Source organism: Misgurnus anguillicaudatus, chromosome 9, assembly GCF_027580225.2.
Source record: "Misgurnus anguillicaudatus chromosome 9, ASM2758022v2, whole genome shotgun sequence".
NCBI lineage: Eukaryota > Metazoa > Chordata > Actinopteri > Cypriniformes > Cobitidae > Misgurnus > Misgurnus anguillicaudatus.
This window is the reverse complement of record NC_073345.2, coordinates 34,095,913-34,120,967: the sequence shown is the minus strand read 5'-3', so window position 1 is coordinate 34,120,967 and position 25,055 is coordinate 34,095,913. Positions and strand designations below refer to the sequence as shown.

The window sequence follows — 25,055 nt, the reverse complement described above, 5'->3', positions numbered from 1 at the left end:
TCTATTAAAGAGACTGAGAAACAATTATATTCAATTCAATTTCTATCTGTTCTATCTTTAAATCGTTGTCTACAAATATGTTACCCTGTCCCTTTCCTGTGACAAAAATGACCAAAATAACCAAATACGTTTTTTGCACATATCTTCACATCTTTATCTTCTTTACTACACTTTTCTGTGCAGACTCAGCAGATGCAGGACTTTCAGTTAACGTGGAGTACTGCTAATATTGCTAATATAGTCAGAAATCAGTTAAGAATAATGCAATTGAAGTAAACTTATTTAACCACTTGCATATATGTTTGCAAGGAACTGAAATGCACTAGTTACTATTACGATGCCAATCACCTCAGAGGATCTTTTAATCACAATTAACGTCCAGGACCCAAGGAATAAATGAAGAGCAAGAGACTTTGTTCAATGAACTGAATTTCTATTAAATAATCAAATAGAAATTGTAACAATAATTAAACACTCATAACAATGCAATTACTCAAATAAATATACAAATAAAGAACGTAGGCCTACATAAATAAATTGTTAAATACAGCAGTTGAAGTAGTGAAGGTAAATAATACAGATAATTGCAGTTGTGACGATGTATCAACACAGAATTAAATTCTTAAGTAAAGTTATTAACAGTCCCAAATGTCCGAATGTCTTATCTGATATAAGAGGTAGTGATCCGGTGTCGTTGGTTCGTTGATGTCTTCTCACGTGGCGATGAAGGATGACACACGTGTCCAGTTGATGTACACGTGCACCTATGTGACTTTATGTATGTGTGTGTGTTTGTGTGTGTGTGTGGTTCTACAATAAAACAAATAAATACAATTACCATGATAATCTTCGCAAACGTTAGAAATGTGCATTCAGTGCTAACCGTTTAGCATAAATAATCGCTACATCATCACAGGTAGAAACGTAATGATGGCATTTACTTTGATAATCTACAAATATGCTTATATATTATATGACAACCAACTTAACATTTAGTTATTGTGATATACAGTGATTATCACTCATTTGAAACATATGACAATAAATATAAACACATTTCAACTTACGATCGTCAATGACGCACACTTATAACCATCACGGAGAAACATCAAACAAATGACTGGTCAATCACACCCATCCGCTGTCATTCGGTAGATCATCACAGACTCTGGCTCTTTATGGGACGATTAAACGTGTTGCATAGATTTCTGCAAGATTAATACGCTCCGTTTCTATAAAAGTTACGGAGACGGCAAACTTTGCGGTCTGCCATTGCAATATAAAGCCACTTCTCCTCCTGCTCTCGCGCAGTCTCAGTTTAAACCACACCCCGTGTCAATGCCAGACTGACCTCAGTACAGCCTTATCATTAAAGAAGGATATCTGAACAGAGTCTTTTTTACAGCCGCCCCCAAATTTGTGGTAACAAATTTGCCAGTATTAAGTTTATTGTGAGTCATCAGTGTCTGGAGGTAAGGCGGGTAGTCTTATTAATCGTGCAATAGGTCGGGTGTAAGTATGGTCTTTCACTTTAATTGAAGCACTTCTGACTCTACCATCAGAACCAGGAATGACAGATGTAACAGTGCCTACTCTCCAGAGGGCTCTTGGCATTTGTTCATCAGCAATGAGAACGACAGTTCCAACTGTAATATTTTCTTTGTCTTGGTTCCATTTCTGACGTGCTTGTAAAGTAGGCAGGAAATCATGAATAAAATGCTTCCAGAAGTGGTCACTTAGTATCTGACTGTGTCTCCATCTTTTTCGACTGAGAAGATCAGAATCAGGGTAAACTACCTGTGGCAGTGAAGAATCTGGCCGCCCCATGAGTAAAGAATTTGGGGTCACAGGATCTGGGTCACCTACATCACTGGAGACATAACCCAAAGGTCTTGAGTTTAAAATACTTTCAACCTCAAGCAAGATGGTTCTTAGGACTTCTTCTGTGACAACTTGAGCTCCAAGTGTTGTCCTTAGTGATGTTTTCACTGACCTTACTTCTCTTTCCCATGAGCCGCCAAAGTGTGGTGCGCTGGGTGGATTGAAGCGGAACCTGATCTGTTCTTTGGCTAGCTGGTCTTTGATAGTAGGCTGAATTTGGTGAAAAGTCTCTTCCAGCTCGGTATGTCCTCCTTTAAAATTTGTTCCCTGGTCTGAGAGAAGCTCATAAGGCTTCCCTCTACGGGCGATAAAACGCCTAAGAGACATCAAAAATGAGTCAGTGTCCATGTGATCGAGTAAGTCAAGGTGTACTGCTCGGGTCGTCAAACATTTATATATAATGCCCCATCTTTTCTCCGTACGGCGCCCTATTTTGATGACTAAGGGCCCGAAACAATCCACTCCTGTGGAATAGAAAGGGGGTCGAAACAATCTGAGACTTGATGGAGGGAGGTCTGCCATTCTAGGAACTGCTGCTTTCCCTCGCCACTTGTTACACTCAAAACATTCATGTTGGTACTTCTTAATCGCCTCTCTTCCGCGTAGGATCCAGAACTTTCGTCGTAATTCTGCATATACACGGCCAGCCCCTGGATGGTGCAATTTGTTGTCATAGTGCTTAATGAGGAGCTTTGAGACTGGGTGACTTGGAGACAGGACTATAGGATGCAAAAATTCATCGTTTAGACTGTCACATCTACGAAGCCTTCCTCCTACTCTAATCAATGCAGAGTTGTTGTCATATTCGGGAGTGAGTTTCATTAATCTGCTGCGATTAGGCACATTCTTCCCTTCCTTAAGCAAAGCCTCACTAAAGTCATCTGCATCAGGCGGTCCTTTATTGGCGGCCGCCCCATTCAGGGACTGCACTGTGGCTTCCAGAAGTTCTTGATAACTTTGAAATTGGAGGGCATCTGGTATTACAGTTCCTTTAGTCTCATTCACTACCCCACAAAATGCAGATTTCTTAAGCTCTTGAAAGTCTTCAGTGTTTAGGCATTCTGGTGTCTTTGGCCAGTAAGAACTACGATACAGCAAAAAGTCTGGACCTTTGTTCCAAGAAGTATTTCCAGCCAACTGATCCAATGTTAGACCTCTTGTTATGTCATCAGCAGGATTAGATGATGAGTTAACATAACGCCATGTTTTTGGGTCAGACAGTTCTTGAATTTCAGTAATTCGGACTCCCACAAATACTTTGTACCGGCAAGAGTCAGATTGGAGCCAGGCAAGAACTGTGGTTGAATCAGTCCAGAACACACAGTTGTGAATTTCCAAGGTCAGCTCTTTTTGCAACACCGAACCTAGCTGTGCTCCTGTCAATGCTGCACAGAGCTCCAATCGTGCTATGGAGAGCTGCTTCTTGGGTGCAACTCTGGATCTTGCAGCTAGGAAGGATACCTGAATATTGCTCTGATCATCTTCTGTTGTCAGATACGCCACTGAGCCATATGCCTTTTCAGAAGCATCACAGAATATGTGTAGGTTGCGACATTTAACAGTGGACTGAAGGCATGAACTATAGCATCTGGGCTGTGATATCTTGGCTAGTGCAGGCAGTTCACTTTCCCACTGACGCCATGCATCCAGTAAATGAGCAGGAAGGCAAGGGTCATCCCAACTTCGTTTTTTATCCCACAACATTTGGACAATGATCTTAGCCCTTGTGGTATAGGGGATAAGAAACCCAAGGGGATCATACTGTTTTGCCAGAGTACGGTAGATTGTCCGCATTGTAATTTCACCATCTTCACCTTGGTGGGGCTTATATGCTAACGTATCCAGTTTGCATTGCCATAGTAGGCCAAGGGTCCTTTCTTGATGATAGTCTGTCCCTTGACTAAGCCAGATCTCACTGCTATCTGATCTTCGCTCAGCTGGAAGCTGTTGAATAAATGTAGGGACATTGCTTGCCCACTGCCTCAGCTCAAATCCACCCTTTGATAGATGATCCTGCAATCGGTGAACTAGTTTCTCAGCCTGTTCTTCAGTTGGCACACTTTGTAAACAGTTGTCTACATAGAATCCACGCTCCACTGTTTTTCTCACCTCATCTGTAGGCTCAAGGTAATTCTTTACGTGAGACTGAAGGGCAAATGTAGCACAGCAGGGGCTACAAGTGGTCCCAAACGGAAGAACCTCCCATTGATAGACTGTGGCAGGTTCCATTGTTTTTCCATTGCGCCACAAGAAACTGAGGTATGGTTTGTCTTCATCAAGGAGGCGGACTTGATGAAACATTCCTCGTATATCACTGCAGATCGCTACAGGGTGTTCCCTGAAGCGCAGTAGAACTCCCAACAAACTTGCTCCTAGAGTAGGCCCGGGCATGAGGTGCTCATTTAGAGACTGGCCTTGGAACTCAAAGGAACAATTAAACACAATGCGGTCTTTGCCGTTATGATTAACCATATGATGTGGTATGTACCACGAATGAAGACTCAGGTCACACTGGTTTGTAGTGAGCGGGGTAATATAGCCTGCCTGTATTAGCTTCTGAATCTCAGCGTTGTAACTTATTGCCCTCTGAGGCTCCCTCATTAGGCGTCTTTCTGTGCTGTGGAGGAGGGCTAACACAGCTTCCTTTGGTGCATTCAATGGTGGGAGAGATTCCTTCCATAGTAGTGGAGTAGCGTATCTTTGGACCCCTTCTATATCCATCCTGATTGTCTTCTCTTGCAAGATACGAATTGCTTCTGTGTCTTGTCGTGAACGAGTGACAACCTTCTCAGACTGATAAGGTACAATGTCCAGTTTCCAAAGCCTTTCAACTTGATTAAAAAGTTCAGTCTCTGGAGATGAGCAAGATACAAAAAGACATTCCTGTGGCTGCAACACAGACTGAAGGAATCTTGATGGACCCTGTAATGTCCACCCAAGACGTGTATGTACAGCTGCTGGCCCACCTGGCGGGCCTAATCTCACAGGTTCTACAGGTGTAATCAGATGAGGATAGTCCGAGCCAATGAGCACCAATGGTTGGGCTTGAGTGATATCAGGCAGAGGCAAATTTCTTAAGTGGTGGTACTTTTCTTGTAAGTAAGTGATGGGATATGTGTGTTGAACAAGACCCAGCTCTTTAGCAGTAAATGCTCCATGAATTTGAAATGCTCTGTCAGGTAATGAGACTGGCGATATAGAAAATGACACTGAATGTCCTTGTATGGTATGGACTTCCTGTCTGACAGTACGAAGGGCTAAGTCTTCAGGTTTTCCTTGCAGACCTAAACGTTGAGCAGCATCATGCAGCAGAATTGTCCGTTCGGAGCCGTCATCCAGCACTGCATAGGTCTCTAGTGATTTATCACCATTCCAAAGTACAACCCGACTTAATTTGAGCAATACCTGTCTACCACTTGTAGGCCGATCCAAGTATAAAGTCTGGGAAGTGGAAGTGAGTGGGATTGTGTTCCCTTCTGACTCTTTACTTCTGTCCTTCCATTTTGAATCAGAGCTGGCATTTACATCATGAAGAACCTCAAGATGTCTCCTTTCACACTTTTTGCATTTTGCTTTCAAAGTACACTTTGAGGAATGATGACCTCTGCCACATCTCCAGCATCTGTTACCAGTCTTGATCCAGTTCTCAATTTGCTCTTTTGTCAACAGCTTAAAGTTAGAACACTGATTCATATAGTGCTGAATAGAATCGCAGAATGGGCAGTACTTTTTAGGCTTTTCTGGTTTCTTATCTGTAGACACTGATGTCGTTTTCACATTTTCGATGGACAAACATGTCTGTTCTCCTCCATGCAGGACAGTGGTCTGTTTTCGTTGCATGAATCCAACCCTTTTGTCTTTGCGGAAAGCTTGCTTGTCAGGTTCATGGTATGTGCCATACTGCGTTCCTTCCACCTGCACACGGACTTCATATTCAAGCCAATCTGCCAAATCAATCAGAGTAGGAACGGGATTCTGAAGGGGATTAACAAATCTCTTGAAGTTGGCTCTTAGGTCATAAGGTAACTTAGCTAAGAGGCGAGATACATGTGAACCACACTTTAGCTCCGTCCAGCCTGGGCTTCCTAACTGATTCAACATCCCGACTAATGCTCTGACTCTGAGGGCGAAGGCTTTGAAAGCTTTGACATCACCACTTTTTATATTGGGTCCATCCATCAATTGGCTAATCCGTTGCAACGCTAACTGATGTGGCTGCCCATACATGTCAGTAAGTGCTTTCATAGTGTCACTAAAGGGATAACGACTATGACTGTAAGAATCAGCAACAAGTAGAGCATCCTCTAACTTAAGATGGTCCATTAAGATTTGAAACTTGAAAGATTCAGTAGCGTTATTAGGCAGTACATTGTCTAAAGCAATCTTAAGTCTGGTGAATTCACGCGGGTCATCATGAACAAAGTCAGGGATAGTAGGAGTGGGCCCACGGTACTGCACTGGTGAAAGGAACAAGCCACGATCAAGACCACGTTCTTCCAAAGGAGGAAATGATGCATCAGATAAGTGAAACCGTTCATTGTCACAATAGCTCTCATGTCTCCTATTATGCTGAAAGTAAGGTCTTGAATCGAATAATGAAGTCCTCTGCAAAGTGCGCCCTCTGTCGCCACTGTATGGATCATAAGTATCATTAGCAGATTGGAATTCTGAATATGGATGACCAACCTTAGCATTATTTAGAGAATGTTGAGAATCCCATGCAGGGTAGGATGATGGATTGGGCCGCTGCAACTTTGGATTATCAGACTGACACCAATGACGATCATATTGAGATTGTCTCGATTCGTGAACATTAGCAGCATGACTGGGTAAGTATTGCGACGAGTCATTATCACACTGAGGCGGTTCTGTATACTGAGGAGTTGACTGTCCTGAATGTGACTGACTACTGCTTAGTTTGCCCATTGTCTTTAAGCTGTGAGTAAGATCTGCTATGAGGTCTTGGTGGCCATCTCCACGTTTGTGTAAGGACTCATCTCTAGGGGGCAGCACTGGAGTATTTTCTGCTTGGCTTGGTTTTCGATCATCCTGTTGTGGAGCCAACATACTAGCAGCTATTGGTGTTGATGACACCCTATAGTCCATACCATGTGATGGAGATGAGACCTGCGGCGGAGCTAACCCAGGAGAAGTGGCAATTATGTCTGAAATGCGCTGAACATCTTGTCTGAGCTGCCTGCTTTCTTCTCTCATTTCACGAATACATGAGAGAACATCAGCATTTGTTACAACACTAACCTGCTCATCTGGAAATGTAAGGTGCCTTTGAGGATAGCTAACCTCATAATCCTGCAGATGCAAAGGCGGACGAATTACCCTGCGTGGCCTTACCACCTCTTGCTCTACTAACTTTTCCCTGGGTCTGGACGTCATAGCTGAAGCAGTTATAGCATCCGGCTCGAAGGACCATTTAATGTTTGCAAGGAACTGAAATGCACTAGTTACTATTACGATGCCAATCACCTCAGAGGATCTTTTAATCACAATTAACGTCCAGGACCCAAGGAATAAATGAAGAGCAAGAGACTTTGTTCAATGAACTGAATTTCTATTAAATAATCAAATAGAAATTGTAACAATAATTAAACACTCATAACAATGCAATTACTCAAATAAATATACAAATAAAGAACGTAGGCCTACATAAATAAATTGTTAAATACAGCAGTTGAAGTAGTGAAGGTAAATAATACAGATAATTGCAGTTGTGACGATGTATCAACACAGAATTAAATTCTTAAGTAAAGTTATTAACAGTCCCAAATGTCCGAATGTCTTATCTGATATAAGAGGTAGTGATCCGTTGTCGTTGGTTCGTTGATGTCTTCTCACGTGGCGATGAAGGATGACACACGTGTCCAGTTGATGTACACGTGCACCTATGTGAAGTTATGTATGTGTTTGTGTGTGTGTGTGTGTGTGGTTCTACAATAAAACAAATAAATACAATTACCATGATAATCTTCGCAAACGTTAGAAATGTGCATTCAGTGCTAACCGTTTAGCATAAATAATCGCTACATCATCACAGGTAGAAACGTAATGATGGCATTTACTTTGATAATCTACAAATATGCTTATATATTATATGACAACCAACTTAACATTTAGTTATTGTGATATACAGTGATTATCACTCATTTGAAACATATGACAATAAATATAAACACATTTCAACTTACGATCGTCAATGACGCACACTTATAACCATCACGGAGAAACATCAAACAAATGACTGGTCAATCACACCCATCCGCTGTCATTCGGTAGATCATCACAGACTCTGGCTCTTTATGGGACGATTAAACGTGTTGCATAGATTTCTGCAAGATTAATACGCTCCGTTTCTATAAAAGTTACGGAGACGGCAAACTTTGCGGTCTGCCATTGCAATATAAAGCCACTTCTCCTGCTGCTCTCGCGCAGTCTCAGTTTAAACCACACCCCGTGTCAATGCCAGACTGACCTCAGTACAGCCTTATCATTAAAGAAGGATATCTGAACAGAGTCTTTTTTACAATATAGTTTCTCTAAAGGACTTTCATCTGAGAGGATTTCTTTACTGTCATGTGCATTGCTATCAGAAACGGTTGCATTTTATAATCTTTTAATGTAGAATAACATTACCATTCCCTTACTGCACATCATACTTTATTTACCACATTCTTGGGAACTGCTAAAAGTGTTGGTGTATTATCTACAACTGCACAAAAGAGAGGAAAACACAATCTTATTATAAACTACAATTCAAATTTTAATTATCAGCAATTAAATTGTTGCATTTGCTGTGGGTTCAAGAGCAACTGCTCCAGAGATGATCTGTACAATCAATCAGTTTAGAGACATCACTCCTGCCAGCACATTACATGAAGATGGAGGACCACCACCTGTGCTCCAGAGATGATCTGCACAATCAATCAGTTTAGAGACATCACTCCTACCAGCACATGACATGAAGATGGAGGACCACCACCTGTGTTTTTTATTCTGCTTTTTATGTTGCTGTTTCAAACAGCATTTAACTGTTTTTAAAGAGACTTTAGGAGCATCAAAGTTTAATTAAAATCAATAATTTCAATCTTTGACAAGCATAGTAAAGAAATCAAGATTATATTACACAGAATATTTTACATTATTTATGGTGATTTATGTACAAAAGAAGCTTTTTAACTGGGTTTTTAAATTCACTGTCATAAAAAGTTCACAACCTTTCATCAATAGCTCTCAGACTGCAGGGGTTAAAAATGGGCGTGTTCTTGGCCATTGTAACAACTGGCCAATCACAGCGTTGCTGATCAGTGTTTCTACGATCAATAGGCTTGTTCGACTTCAAAGATCGACAGCCGGGTGACGTCAAACTACCGCGAGAGTGATCCGCGAAATCATATGGAGGAGTTTGCTTTTAAATCGCTCTCGCGAAACTCTGACGTCATTCGGCTGCCGGTTCTTGTGGCGCCGCATTAAGTCGAAGAAGCCTATTATGTATAGCCTTTTCTTGAAGTGCTCGAATGCGCAATGATCTCAAATAATTCAATCCTGCCATACTTATCATCAACAGCAGTGGTGTTCAAAGAACCAAATAAGCGAGATCATAATTAGCAAGATCTGAACATCTCGGATGTCTCATTTGATCTCGGATGTATTAAGCGACGTACGAAGAACAGAACCCTGGTGGCCAATACACAAAATGGCAACATAAACATCAGCTGAGGGCTGCAACTCCACTTTTTAAATGACAATTTCCAGGCAGACCACTGTTGTCAGTGTTATAAGTATTTGAAATGAAAATGATTTCAAAATGTCTAGTGACATATTGGGCCATTTTATGATTAATTGATATACATTTCTTACATACTGTTCCTATAAAGGGGACATTTCACAAGACTTTTTTAAGATGTCAAATAAGTCTTTGGTGTCACCAGAGTACTTATGTGAAGTTATAGCTCAAAATACCATATGGATAATTTATTAGAGCATGTTTTCGGGAATGTCCTTTTAAATACAAATGAGTTGATCTCTGCACTTAATGGCAATGCCGTGGATGGATAGTGCAGATTAAGGGGCGGGTATTATCCCCTTCTGACATCACAAGGGGAGCCAAATTTCAATGACCTATTTTTCACACGCTTGCAGAGAATGGTTTGCCAAAACTAAGTTACTTGGTTGATCTTTTTCACATTTTCTAGGTTGATAAAAGCACTGGGGACCCAATTATAGCACTTAAACATGAAAAAGGTCAGATTTTCGTGATATGTCCCATTTAACTCATTCACCGCCATTGACGAGTTATCTCGTCATTTATGAGTTCATATTTAACTAATAAATATGCCTTTCTGGACGAATTTCAAAGTGAAAGTGTAATACCGCCAAAACAAATTTATCAAAAACGGAAGTTAAAAAGATTTTATGATTTATTTTAACTGCCTTTATGTTTGATAGTCATTCTGAGTCTGATCTCTAACATAAATTCCTTTAAAAAAGTAAATATATAATGAAATGGTTTTTCCCCATTTTGTTTGTTTGTTTGTTTGTTTATTGTTTGTTTGAAAGCAGAGGGTGTGTTCTTTAATTTGATATAATTTGTATGTTTATATATTTATAGAAAATAATTTTTCCTGCAAGGAATTTTGTGAAAATTTTGTTAAAATCACAAAAATGCAGGTGGGCAACTTTTCTCAAAAAGGCTGGCGGTGAATGAGTTAAGGCTATGAAGGGCTAGCCGTCATCCATTACATATGTTTAGGGCAATAATATCCAACATCCAAGTTTGTCTGGAACGCATATACCCCATATTTACTAACAACATAACAACAGTACTCCATACATAAACATATTTTATTATTCAGCCTGATATGAATTACACATGATAAAAGACAGGATCAACTTAGAGTTATGCAATAACCTTCCTCCCATTAATATATAAACACCCCAACGAGGACGGTTTCATCCTAACAAAACAGAGGCCTCGGTACATGCTAGAGGTCACCTGAGGTTTGGGCATCTTTGTCCATTTACAATCTCTTTCTCTAATAGCAGTTGCATTGTTGTCCCTAAATACTAAAATTGTTGTATTGTGGAATGTTGTAAGGGAAACGAAAGCAGAGGTGTCGGACAAAACCGTCTACATCAACGACACGCACAAAAAGGTCAAAATGGACAAAAGTAAAAAATAAACGTTAATATAAAACGCTGAGCTTCGTTTCATGTCACCCGTCAGAACATCGGAGATCTGAATTGATATGTATCTATTTATAAGGAATGTAAATCACAAGTATTATAAAGTGATTCTGCATATCTTTTAAATTACATTGAAAAACTAAACGAAGGAGCCATGATGTAAAGCTTTCTAAAACAAAACAAACCTGTGTTTGTCTATATCTTAACCAACAGCGTAGTACAAAAACAATGCAAGTACAATAGAAACGCGATTTCATAAAAACATACAGGGTTGAAATAAAAGTACTACATCTTTCGGACCAAATCCAGGCACTAATTTTGTTCCCGTTACATAATTTACAGATTCTGCTTCCAGCGTTCGGGAGCACAAATCAAAACGTGTGTCAATGAATAAACTTTAAACAAAACAGTCCAGTGATGAAAAACAGGAACAAAATAATGCTCGCCCTTTATGAAATAACTAGTGTTAATATTATAAAAACAAGTCTTTTATTTCACAAAGTGCAAGTTTTTTCTTTAACATTACACTTTATGTAGAGCAAATCTCAAGAACGTGTCCAGGTCATATTTTACCCCAAAAGTAAGAAGAAGAAAAATATTATTGCCTAAAGAAAGAACACTAACAATGTTTACAGTGTGGGATTATTTCATGATAACCAAGCACAGAATTTAGGGAAATTTAGTAAAAAAAATGTTTAGGGATCACTTACAGGGTAAAATGTAACACAGGCATATTTTCATGAGATATTTTTCTCCTAAGATATGCAAATGAGCAAAAGCAAGTGTCCGTCAGCCACCCCTCATCTGCATTCAGTGTTGCATTTGTTTCTGCATTTCCCCTCCTGCTCCCCTGTTCAGATTCCCGTCAATGAGTCGTATAAATAAAAGTAATGCCATGCTGACAGATTCGCCTCTGCCCCCTCACTGATAAGATCTTTCCTGCGAGCATTAATGATTAAAATATATATTACATTTCTCATTAAATAGTATTTGTCTCTTGCACAGTCTGCATGCATTAGGAACGCAGGGGGCAGTCTAAAGGAAGGGCAGGGAGGAGGTGGGTTGACGGCCATGTTGTCGTGCGAATGAACAGGTGAAACTCGCTCCTTTGGTCCACAAGTACACTGTTCTGCGCTTGTGTATCAACCAGAACAGTCCAGATGACGAAACTCCAGTGTGTTTGAATGTGTGTGTGTAAATGTGTGTAAATATGTGGTTCTTTCCGTCAGTTTTCACTGGGGTTTTGCTGAAAATCACTGAACCTTTGTTCCCAGCTTTCGTTGTCTGTTTCTGTGAAAAAAAGAAAAAAAGTCAGATAGTGTCACATTATTTTTATGACCAAGGGCTACCACAATGGATACAACAATCTGGATGGCTACTTTTGGATATAGTTTACTCAAAACTTTTATTGTTTTACTTGTTGATTTTATTTTATTTTACTTGTTGATATGTTTTATCATTGTTTAAAATGTTAACATATGGGCGATTCTCACGAAACCATTGAAACACCACGGCACTAATGATTTTAGCTTTAAAATGTGTACATTAAAAAGCATCAGAATTAACACAATACTGTGTTCTACCTTGCACAATGTGTGATTTCAACATAAGAATTTATAATTGGAAATTTTATCTCATTTTCTGCTGAAATTCTCATTACCGCAATGTGTCCGGCTGTGTTTGAACATGCGCTATGTTGTAATTTAATCAAATTAACACAAAAATATTAAGAAAAAAAATAAATGGATGTTTTGCTAGACTACTTTAGATGACAGAAAAAATATTTACTGAATATTCATAATAACAATGAAGAAAATGATGTGTCCATGCCTGATGTTCTCATCCTCCGCAACACTTTTTGAGAACAGTTTAAGCACACATACAGAATTTTAATAAAGTTTGATTTTGAGTGACCAAGCACATGGACCAGTTACTTCAAGATGGCTACCAGGTAAGATCATTTTTTTACAGTTACTTTGAAATATTGTCTTGTCAGAATGCTTACACGACATTTTGATTATCATTACCGCAACAGATGCTTATTAAATGTTAATTTAATTAATAGAAGCATAATACTTTGATTTTAAATGCATGTGCAGAATCTCCAAATTATGTTCTTTCAGGTTTGTCATGTCATTTTGAAAATATGTCAGTGTTGATGTTTTCTGACTGTTGCGGTAATGAGATTTTTTAGGACTAATTTTTTAAATTAGTGTTAAATGATAAGTAAAAGTTTTTAAATGAATGTTCCCATTTACTCCTGACTTTGTTTTTCAATGTCTGGTGGGAAAAAAAGGAAATTTAAGCAATTTTTACATTTTCATGCTTGACATTTTTAAAACCAAGTTTTCGTGAGAATCACCCATATATAAAAGAAGCAAAGCTAATATAAAAAAATATTATTTATAATAAATAAATATTGAGGACCATGTTGGAGACCACTGATCTAGAGTTTAGTGTTTTGTATGTAGCAAACTTTATAGATGGTTTCATCGGGCGCACGTGCAGTGACGCGATTAGCGTCTGGTCCGAACTTTACTTCCGGTTTCTGTTTGCTTAATGGTCTGACTAGTTGCTGTAAACTGAACTCTTAAACAAATACCTCGTTGAAAATAGGAAACCCAAAACATTTGCTATGTAATTTACGTGTTGTTTTTTGTGCTTGTTATATAAATAAACTACTTTAAAAGGACTTTGTTGTTATTTATTCTTCGCAGAGCTTACCGGAAGTTACGTGATGACCACGAAAGCCGCTTGTTTATGTTGTTACTGCTGAAACCGTCTATATGAAAACAGCTGTACAGCTCTCACGTACAAAAGTTATCTTGGCCAATCCCAACAAACTGGTCTTCATCATCAGTGTTGGGGTAACGCATTACAAGTAACGTGCATTGCGTAATAATATTACTTTTCTAAAGTAACAAGTAAAGTAACGCATTACGTTATAAATGTACACATTAATATTTGAATTACTTTTTTAAAAGTTTTGCGAGTTACTTTTAAGTTTAATTAATTCGGTAAAAATAATTAATAAAAAAATATATATATATAATGTACTGAATTAAAACGTTTGAGGAACTGTTTGAGTCAGAAAACGGAGATGGCAGGCCAGAGCTTGACATTTTTGTGATGAAAATATGCAATTTTTGAATGCAGAACTTCTAAGTCATAAAACTGAAAGAGATCAAGCCTTAGCCAAGTGAGAAAAAGTAATGCAAAAGTAACTTAAAAGTAACGCATGTATTACAGTGCATGAAAAGTAACTAAGTAATGCATTTAGTTACTTTTTTGGGGAATAACTTTGTAATGCATTACTTTTAAAAGTAATATTCCAATACTGTTCATCATTGTACCCAACAGTTAAAATTACACAGCAGTCACATCATTTTGGCATTCCCTGTGTTTGAAATCACATACTGTGACAGTGCGTACTGAATTAGCTGAGGTACCTACTCATCAAGCTTTAAATCAGTATGTTCTTTATACTTGGAAAAATCTGTAGTGCGAATTAAATTTAGACGTACTATATGCACCATGTTGACACATCACGTGACATACGTCATCATATCCGTGGGTTCACACCAGCCGCGTTTGAGGCACCAAATTCACGTCTACCGTATTTTCCGGACTATAAGTCGCTCCGGAGTATAAGTCGCATCAGTCAAAAAATGTGTCATGAAGAGGAAAAAACATATATAAAAGTCGCACTGGACTATAAGTCGCGTTTATTTAGAAAATTATTATTATTTTTGTGGGCATTTTGTTTGTTAAGTCTTTCTCCGTCATCTTTAAGTTAATGTTTCAGTTAACATTTTTTTCAGGGGGAGGCTACAGGAGCAACATATAGCACCCTCTCGTGGCTAGACGGTAATGTTTTCTTTTGGTTCATGTTAGTCAGTATGAATTAATTTTGACATATAAGCCGCACCTGACTATAAGTCGCAGGACCAGCAAAACTATGAAAAAAAGTGTGAATAAGTCCGGAAAATACGGTAGTTTGCCACCAGAACATTTTGAGTTTACTCGTTTCATTCGCATGTGAAAGCCGAGCATGAAATTCTAGTCAGAGACATTCACGCAGAAATTCACGTCATGGGAGGGGCTTCTGTGACTCTGCTCGCATCCTGTTTTACCTCTCTACTAGAGCAAGCTCGTGATTGGTTAACGCGGCACGTTTTTCTGTCAAAGTTCAAATTCTTCAACTTGCGTGTTTGCCGCGGCAATGCTTAATTCTAGACACAAACTAGACGCGCGAATGAGGCAGAATCACGTCTTCCGCGTCGTGCTAAACGCCTCATTCGCGCCGTGAGACCTCCAGACGCACGTCAACCCGTCTTCACATTGAAATCACTCGCGCTTGACTCTACTGCGGCTGATGTGAACGCAGCATAACAAGTGAGTAAATAAAGAGTTTGGTTCCAAAACACGATAAATGGCATTTAAAAAAAATTTGTTACCACCAAAATCAGTATTGTATCAGGTCAGTATTAAAAAGTAAATTCTTCATTTTACGCAAAATCCAATATCCACCATGTTATTCTGTCATCTTTTCTCCCTTTATTTCAAAACGCGATAAACGGCAGTCCTCCTTCTCTACAGAATGCAATAAATCCGCTCAACCAATCAAAGCGCACCATTCCACGCAATGGCGGCGCGTTGAATACAAACATAATCCTAGTTTTTTCTCATCTTGTACTTCGTGATCAACAAACAAACAAAAACAAAATAATACTTTTAATGGAATTGATAAACCTGTGGTGGATTTCACAATCAAAATCGAATAATTTACGCGAGAGGCACTCGGGAGATGGAAACATGCCGGCTGTTGCTTGTTCTCACACGACAGCATGAAGCTTCTGTCATATTAACACATTGACCCCAGCGGATCTTATGAAAAACGTTCTATTATTTTACTCAAAACCAACAAAAATCGAGCAGGACCAAAACAAATTTACAGCTGATCGCTGTCAAAAAGTTCAGCGACGACGTCAAGGATGACAGCAGCAATGACACTGTTATTAATATGACGAAGTAAGTGTTTTGATTAATACCATTAATGTATATTTTACCACTAGTCAACTAAATGAATATAGCATGGCAAAGATGAATGCACATTTATATATTGATTCAATAGATTAATTGGAATTTGTGGAAAAATAATCAGTTTTTATAATAAATCTTTAAAATAAAAAAAATAATGGATTTGAATTTTAATGTTATTATAACCTAAAGATGCTATGTGAAAGTTTGTAACAGAAAATAGTGGTTTTCATCTTGTCATTTTCTTGGTATAGAAAACACATTTTTACCGAAATTAGTCAAAATGGATTTATTGCGTTTTGGAACCAAACTCTTCATACATTTATGTTTTATCTGATTGCCCAATTAATCGATTATGAAAATAACCGTTAGTTGCAGCCCTTATATATTGCAACAAAAAAGCAACACATTTATCACAACACGAAATAAAAGATACAAATTCCCAGAAACAGTTTTGTATTTGTCAGAAGAGACTGTAAAGGGGTTTACCTTGCTTCTGATCTGGTCACTGTGTATTCAAACCACAGAATGTTTGGAATGAGACTCGTATCTCTCACCAGAAAAAACTCTGAGATGGGCCTGAGGAGACAAAGAAAAGTCATGTTAGGATGTGCAACACTGCATCATCACCCTGTATGATTGATACTATGCATAATAACATCTTTGTGTAGTTACCAGGCTGCAATCTTGGGAAAAACCGGTGTTAGCACCTCCTGTGTGATAAAAAACCACACGACTCCCATCACCACACCAGCCACACCTCCATAAATCACCTGACTCCATGTGTGATACAGGAGGTAGACTCTGTGAACGCACAGGACGTGTTGTTATTGCAGAGCATTAGTAAAAAGAGACGGGAATATCAAATATACACACCTGCTGTATGAGACAAACAAAGCCACGCCCAGTAGAATGATGGACAGTATATGCCGCCATAACAATTCAACACACCTAGCATTGTTCGTCTGATGCATTCTGAAAAAAACAAATCACATGATTTTCTTGATTTTGAGTCGACATGGAAGAATTAACAAGCAATTTATTTATGTGTTAGGGTTGGCCAATCAAATTTGTCCATTTTGAGATACAGTACTGCCATACCAATGCCCACATATTCTGCCCTACATTTAACACTCTGCACTTTTTTTTTTTGCTACAAAAGCTGTTTGAAAAAAAAACTTTAAGCCGTTTCTGAACAAAATAAGATATCAAGAAAGTCCTCGCATATCAAAAAGGCAACTATTATGTTATCCAACCTGCACATTTACATTGACTTTAATGCCCAACTAGCTGTTGACAGTGGACAGACTGTGTGTTTGAAGTATTTTTATGATAGCGGTCTGGTCACTCTCAGTTGTGGCCGGTTGGTTAACCACCATACGTTATTGGTCAATTCAAATGCATCACATTTGCATGATAAAAGACTTCTAAGCAAATCTTATCTTCTTGATTTGAGCTCTGCTGTCTTGGTTAATTGGGTATGTTTTAGGTCATTGAGTCTTACCTTAAATAAAGAAAAAGAAAAAAATATACAACAAAAAACCAGATGAACTGAGAGTGGCTGGAAGGCATCCCATACTCTGTTGTGAGTGAACTGTGACCTCCTGTAAATAAACAAAAACGACAAAATTTAGATACTTTAGGTCAGTGGTTCTTGTACTGGGGGCCCTGAGATGGTGCCAGGGGGGCCCCAGTTTACATTTTTTAAAAATACATTAATCATTATTCATAAATTCTGTGTAATAACACCTCAGAAAAATAAGGCTACTAACCAACAGCACTACATGGTATCATTTAATATGTTTTGTTTTAAGTTTTGAAATATTTTGTGTCATAAATTTTCTTTGTGGGGCCATGAAGGGATGCACCGTACACAAGGGGGGCCGCACACAGAAAATGTTTGAGAACCAATGCTTTAGGTAACATGTGATAAATTAAGCTGTTAAATACATCGCAAAAATGACTTTCTTACTTAGTATTTTTGTCTTGTTTTAGGTAAAAATATCTAAAAATTCTTAAAATAAGATGTATTTCCTTGAAGAGAAAAATGACCTAGGAAAATAAGTCTTACCTTGTTCTCAGTAAAAAAAATATATTAAAATTCTTAAATTAAGATGTATTTTCTTGATGAGTAAAACGACCCAAGAAAATAAGTCTCATTTTTAGACCAAAAATATGAAATTTAAGTGATTTTGTGCATAAAACAAGCTAAAAAAATCTGCCAATAGGGTAGCAAATTTTTCCTGAATTTAGTGTTTAAGAAAAATGTACAAGATTTTTTGCTTGTTTTATGCACAAAATCACTTAAATTTGATATTTTTGGTCTTTAAATTAGACTTATTTACTTGGGTCGTTTTGCTCATTAATAAAAAGCATTTTCATTTAATAATTTTTTTGATATTTTTACTGAAAACAAGACAAAAATACTAAGAATTTTTTTCTTGAAAATCATTTTTGCACTTTATGTATTAACTCATCCAAGTTGAGGTAAGAACATAGTAAATTAATGAAAAACTTTGTGTTTTCCTTTAAAAGTCTGCTTTGCATGCCTGCTAATAAATGAATAAATGAAACATTACAAAGTCATTTAAAGTGCATTTGCATCTTACAAGTAACTTTATATTAAAGGAGACATGTCACATGACTTTTTTAAGATGTCAAATAGATCTTTGGTGTCCCTTCACATATGTGAAGTTTTCGCTCAAAATACCATATAGATAATTTATTATAACATGTTAAAATTGCCACTTTGAACGTGTAAGCAAAATGTGCCGTTGTTGGGTGTGTCCTTTAAAATGCAAATGAGCTGATGAATCGCAAACACTGATCTCCATAATGTTGATTTGTTGAAATTGAAAATCAATTGTGCTGTCAATAATTCTCACTGTCTCTCTGCACTAAATGGCAGTGATTATGAGGTGGTATTATCCCCTTCTGACATCACAAGGGGAGACAGATTTCAATTACTTATTTCTTACATTCTTGCAAAGAATGGTTTACTAAAACTAAGTTACTAGGTTAATCTTTTTCACATTTTCTAGGTTGATAGCAGCACTGGGGACGCTATTATAGCACTTAAACATGGAAAAAGTCAGATTTCCATAACATGTCCCCTTTAAAATGTTTACAATGCATTAACTCCTGTGCTGTTAATCAAACTACTTGCAAATTTCTCAATAACGTCACTAAGCATTGAGGTTAGCCTTTTTTAAATATGGTCTTTTAAAGTTTCTAACAGCAATTTCTGTAGAAAAACATTCCCCAGGGACAAACCATTTGTTTCATTGTAGGAGTTGAGTTAAAAGGAAGATAGGATTATCTTTAGGGTTGATATTTGCTGTGAGCAGAAGAAAGCATTTTTTTCAAGTGTTATCTGCTTTTGTGAGTATCTTCTGTTAACAAGGTCAAGCTGTCCAAGTGCTCAGACTCCCAAATGAACAACGTTACAGCTTACCGCCAGTTTTTTTTTAAAGTGCACCCATTTCATTGCCAAAAAACATTATTATCAACACAGCGTACATTTTTGTAGCTCCAGATTTTACTTTCTTCCTGAAACACATGGATTAAAAAGCTCTGTGTCCCTCATTGGCCAGCTAATCTGTACATTGTGATTTGCCTGAATACCTCTAAAGTCAGTGGGAAATGTGAAGGTCCTAACCATATTTGAAAGATTTGAATGCTAACAGGAGTTAACTTACAGGCTGTGCAAGAGGAATTATGATAATGTCGGTCTTGTCTACATCACCAATCCCAGGAAGTAAACTGTTGCCTACAATCCATGTGTTTACATTGATTTACATTGGAGATGATAACTCGCAATATCGTTTACTTTGGGGTTTGTACCTTTTGCATATCGTTAACATACACACCTAATACACACTTACACACCAAAGGAAATGTAAAATCGTGATAGCTCTAGTAGTTTTGTCTTTCATTTTTATATTTTTAGTTTTTATGTACATTTTAGGAAACTTTTTAGTAGTGAAGCACCAAAATTTCAGCCCCTAAATTATTTTAGTCAAAAACGGCATTATCGGTTTTCTGCCAAAAACAAACAATGGGCGAAAATTTAACAGAAAATAAATGGCTCCATCTCTGGCGTCGGTGTTATGCAGTTATTACAACGCCACATTGTAACAGTAACATTTTTATACAAAATTTTTTATAAAATAATTTTTAAAAAGTCGGTTTTCTGCTCAAGTGTATCCAGAATTGTAATTTTGCTAAGAGCTTTTGTCACGTTTTATTTTTAAATAATTTTAATTTAAAAGTTTATCGCATTTCAGTTTTAATATATGTTCAGCAGAAGAAAGGTTAGTCAAATAAACCTAGGTATTAAGCATTAAGGTAAATTATAGACCGTTTCAGCAGTAACAACATAAACAAGCGGCTGTCTCCGCTAAGAATAAATAACAACAAAGTTCTTTAAACGTAGTTTATTTATATGGGTGAATGACGGATAAGGATTTAAAATGTGAAAAAAATAAAACTGGCAAAAATTTTTTTTTAGGACTTTCTATACTTGTTAGAGTGTTGTGTATGTAATGTACACAATTTAAAAATGTAATTAATGATTTTTTTGGTAAATCAGATCTTTTTCCCCATGAAAATGTCATTCCTGGGTAACGTAATAAATTCTTAAATTAATTAAATTTCATATACAAATTGGCATATACAAATGTACTGGTATCCATAATTGGAGCTCAACAAACAATTATTGCTTGGAAAACCACATTTTAATTACAATGAGTATAATCCAGGGGTGCAAACTCATCAGGGGTGAAAAAGGTGACAAGACACAAGCGCTCTTATATAAGCGGATACACGGCTTGCACGCTCCTCTTAAACAGAAACAGGTATATAGCGCATATAGCACTGTTGTCAACGGCTTAAAATCACTTAACTTAAAACTGCGGTGCGTGAACAAATGTTAAGCTTTATGACCACGCGCACAGCAACGTGACGTGGGCGCGTAACCTCAAATGAGAAAATACTACGAGTTAAGTATGTGCACTCAATCTGCAGACTGCTTAAACTTCGGCAGCAAATGAGGTGGCTATAAATTGTAAAACATAACCCGCCAAACTGGCTAGTAATTTGACATCGTTACCACAATAGCTGGACATGATTTTTTCATAATTTCATTTACTGCTACCATGTCGCAGACCCCCCTCACCCCTCATTTTCAAAAACTCATCGGATCTAGACGAATCACAAGAATGACCTATTTCGTATCAAAAAATGGCGAATTTCGCCGAAAGGTGACAAGTTTGCACCCCTGATAATCAATTTGGGATTTCATATAGACATGGGCTCATTTTTCGCTGCTGATAACTTAAAAAAAAATTTTAAAGCTGGAAAATGTTTAAAAATGTTTTTCAATAAAGTAAATAAGACTTGTTTTATCATTAACTCAACAAAAAACAGAATTGTGTAATCGAACACACAAATATGTGTTAAATTAATTGCCTGTGTCATTGTTAGCCGGAATGACATGCTGTTAACAAGCAAAAAAACAACACATAGATTATCTAGGAAACCAAAACATTCATTATTTTCGACGAAGCATTTGTTCAAGAGATCAGTTTAGCAACTAGTCAGACCATTAAAAAAACGAAACCGGAAGTAAGGTTCGGATCCAGACGTGTATCACGTGTGTCTGATGAAACCGTCTATAGGCAAATTTTAATTTTTGGTACTATTTCTTTAAAAATAAAATTATTTCACAGGATATCTAGCTTCCTTGCTATAAGTCTATAAGTGCTATAAGTCTGTTATATTCCAAAGCAACAAGTTTTTGGCTAGTTTGTGAACCATTATAAACAAAAACCTTTAATCAACCCAAATACATCTGCTATCTAAGATTTTTAAGGGGAACAAACGTAAGCTTGCAATGCATATTATAAAAATAAAAAATGGCCATGACATGTGTGAATATACGGTTTATGATTGGTTTGGCTGTGCTTAATCCTATTAAAAGTGAAAACTTAAACAACACGCTAAGATGACTCACCCCTGCATGGCCGTGGCTCCTGTAGAATGTGTTTGAGCACCCAGTTTAGCCCTTCGTTCATTACCAAACCCCCAAAAAAGGAGATCTGAGAAAGAGGAAGAGCAAAAGATAGACATTTGATATGGGGCTTCGTCCTATAATCTGCTGGTTTGTGATGTTGCGTGACTCACCGTGTGTAGCTCTCTCTTGAAGACGATCAAAGTGACAAAGCCGACAAGGATCGCGATGGGCAAAAGACTCATCAAGGCCAACACCTGCCCCGTTAGATCACCTAGATATACGCACAAACACATAACAAAAGTTAGGAAAGGTCTGCTTTGCACACTGTCAAACATAACTAACTAGGTCTACTGTCAGCAAACCATTTGTACCATTTCTGCAGTATGGACTACATATGCTATGCACAGTTGGACATTTCCGTTTGCATGAGATTCTGGGATCACCCATCAGCACATTTGCCAAATTATATAATCAGAGTACAATGTAATGCAATGCACTCAAATTCTCTTTTAATTGTTAGTGAGAGAAAAGCATTAGAAGTAACAGCAGCTATTTGAAAATAATGCACACCCGCGGTGTAACCTTGCATTGCACCTTGGGTGTGCATTATTTTCTTATAATTCAACGGCTCGTCGTCAATTATTCCTTACGTAATTCGTAGCACTGATGTTGATTATTCCACTTATACCACAGCCATTGCTCTGGTGGTTATTTTAAGACATATGAAAGGTTAATTGTGCTTTTAATGAAAAATAATGCATACATGTTCTCAACCAATCAGAATTAAGCATTTAACTGCGGCGTGATATAATGCCCTATAAGCACTGTCTCTCATAGATCACTTCAAAGCACAAATAAATTTGCATGAGGCACAGAGTGGGATTTTGTTTAAAGCACTAAAATTGTACCATTTCAGAATCCAGTTATCCATGTGACATTAAACATTCATTACGTGTTTGAAGCATCAATTTTGCCACTGCCAAGCTAGCTAACGTATCTGTCCAGCAGCACTTATTCATTTATGTTAAGAGCTTTCAATCTAATGTAACATGCATAACAATTTAATGTGCACATATTAAATTATGTGCACGCGTTTAAATGTTTTTTGCAAATGTGCAACAGTGTTCCAGCAAACAACAGGATTCAGTAAGGGTGTGATGCAACCAGGAATGAACTGGATTAACCCATCAAAGCCACGAGTGTTTCCCGAAACTAACAGGGGCAACCGGGCCTTTAACCCTGGATTAGGACCAAACCGCTTGCATATAACGCTAATATTGATCGTGAGCTTTTCGATACAATTATGAATTAGATGAATGTATTAATAATAAGCCGTTAATATTCCTGAAAAACTGTGTAAGGATCCCCGGTGTGGTGTACTAGTGAGCGTACATGATCATCGCGCATGCGTACTACAGAAGCGCACTATTTGGCAGCTTGCGTTCCGTTTCCTGCGCGCTGTGTAACGAGGGCGCATTATTAAGCAGCCCAGCCCTGGCCGTAGCCATTCAGTCGCGCGATGTCCCACACAACCCGTGTCGCGAATTAAGTGGCGTATGGTGACGCTAACTGCTTTGCGGAGAAAACAAGGATTTAAAAGTGCTCTTACCAGCCGGATACTCTACGTGAGTTAAGGATATCGACCGCCATCGAGGTGGTGCCGAGCACTGCTCTTCCGACGCCATCTTACCCGGACACCGGGCATCGGGCGTCGACCAATCAGAATGAAACGCCCCGGCAAGATCAGCCAATCAAATTCACCGGACGCTGTTACGACGAGCGGCCATTCACTGAACGCCTTCTCACAAGAAAAAAATCTGCACGGGAACAGCCGACCAATCAGAGGCGTGTTATTAAGCGTATTGGACCAATCAGAGGACGTTTGGCTGGACATATGAAAATTGGATTTATTTAAATGAAAGAAGAAAAATTAAGTGAATGGGAAGATTCTCTTCAATTGATTTCAGCTAATATGAGAGACACGTGTTTTATTACACATCAAAATGCTTTACAATTTAATGTTTTAGTTGGTTTAAAGTGTAAAATTGCTATACATATAATGTTTTGTATGCAAAATTATATAAATATTATATATTTCCCTTCATTAAGTACTTGTTTTACTCATGAGTTTATATTTTATTCAATGATACGATGGGGCAAGAACACTGCATAACAGAAATAATCTATACAAACACTTATGAAACGAATGAATAGTCATAGCATGAACATAAATGTCTTTAATTAGAAAAAATATTATTAAAATAATTAAAATATTTAATAAGTAAATTATTTTAAATTAATAAAAAATATATAATTTGTTAAATATATTAAAAATATATAAAAAGTAAACATAACAAAATAAAAAAAGCATTCCAAACAAAATATTACATAAAATATTGTTTTGAAAATGTGAATAAAACTTGCAGAAGTGTAAAGGCCTCTTTGATCCTCTTTTAAGCACAGAATTAAATAAAATAAACAGGGTTTAGTGTGCTGCTACTACTGTACCTGAAGGGGTTAAAAACAAATATATGAATGTAATAAATCACACATTTTAAAGACAGACAGCAAAAGAAAGGTCATTTATGTTGGCTCTGAAAGGCAAAATGACAATAGTCTTCAATAGTTAAACAAAACAACACACATACACACTGAAAGGCATTTGAAGAACACAAATAGACAGAGAATTTAAAATGCTTGACTTGCTTGTCCAGCCCACCTGGTTCATTTGCTTTGACCATCATTATAGATCAGATTTTAAACATTCAAATCAAGAATGTCACCATTAGGGAAATCTTACGGATAAATGATCTGCATGCAAAAGACAAAAACAGACAAAAAAAACATGTGATACTGAGTGAAAACATTCCTATACAACTCTATACATCCACCATTATTTCTCTTTCATTTGGTAGTTTATTTT

At 37.5% G+C, this 25,055-nt stretch overlaps 2 protein-coding genes across 2 annotated transcripts; both read right to left on the bottom strand.

The window, feature by feature from the left end:
- Positions 1-1,446: 1,446 nt before the first annotated feature.
- On the bottom strand, positions 1,447-8,424 carry LOC141366012 (uncharacterized). Its single transcript, XM_073871000.1, has 2 exons — positions 8,085-8,424; positions 1,447-7,827 (listed from the first exon to the last, which is right to left on the bottom strand). The coding sequence occupies exon 2, from the start codon at positions 7,273-7,275 to the stop codon at positions 1,447-1,449; it is 5,829 nt and encodes a 1,942-aa protein (XP_073727101.1). The 5' UTR covers positions 7,276-7,827; positions 8,085-8,424.
- Positions 8,425-10,718: 2,294 nt separating this feature from the next.
- On the bottom strand, positions 10,719-23,916 carry dolpp1 (dolichyldiphosphatase 1). Its single transcript, XM_055179723.2, has 8 exons — positions 23,742-23,916; positions 22,303-22,403; positions 22,133-22,217; positions 17,624-17,723; positions 16,996-17,094; positions 16,795-16,923; positions 16,609-16,698; positions 10,719-12,369 (listed from the first exon to the last, which is right to left on the bottom strand). Exons 1-8 carry the CDS (start codon positions 23,815-23,817, stop codon positions 12,333-12,335), a joined length of 717 nt encoding a protein of 238 aa, XP_055035698.1. The 5' UTR covers positions 23,818-23,916; the 3' UTR covers positions 10,719-12,332.
- Between the last annotated feature and the right edge of the window lie 1,139 nt (positions 23,917-25,055).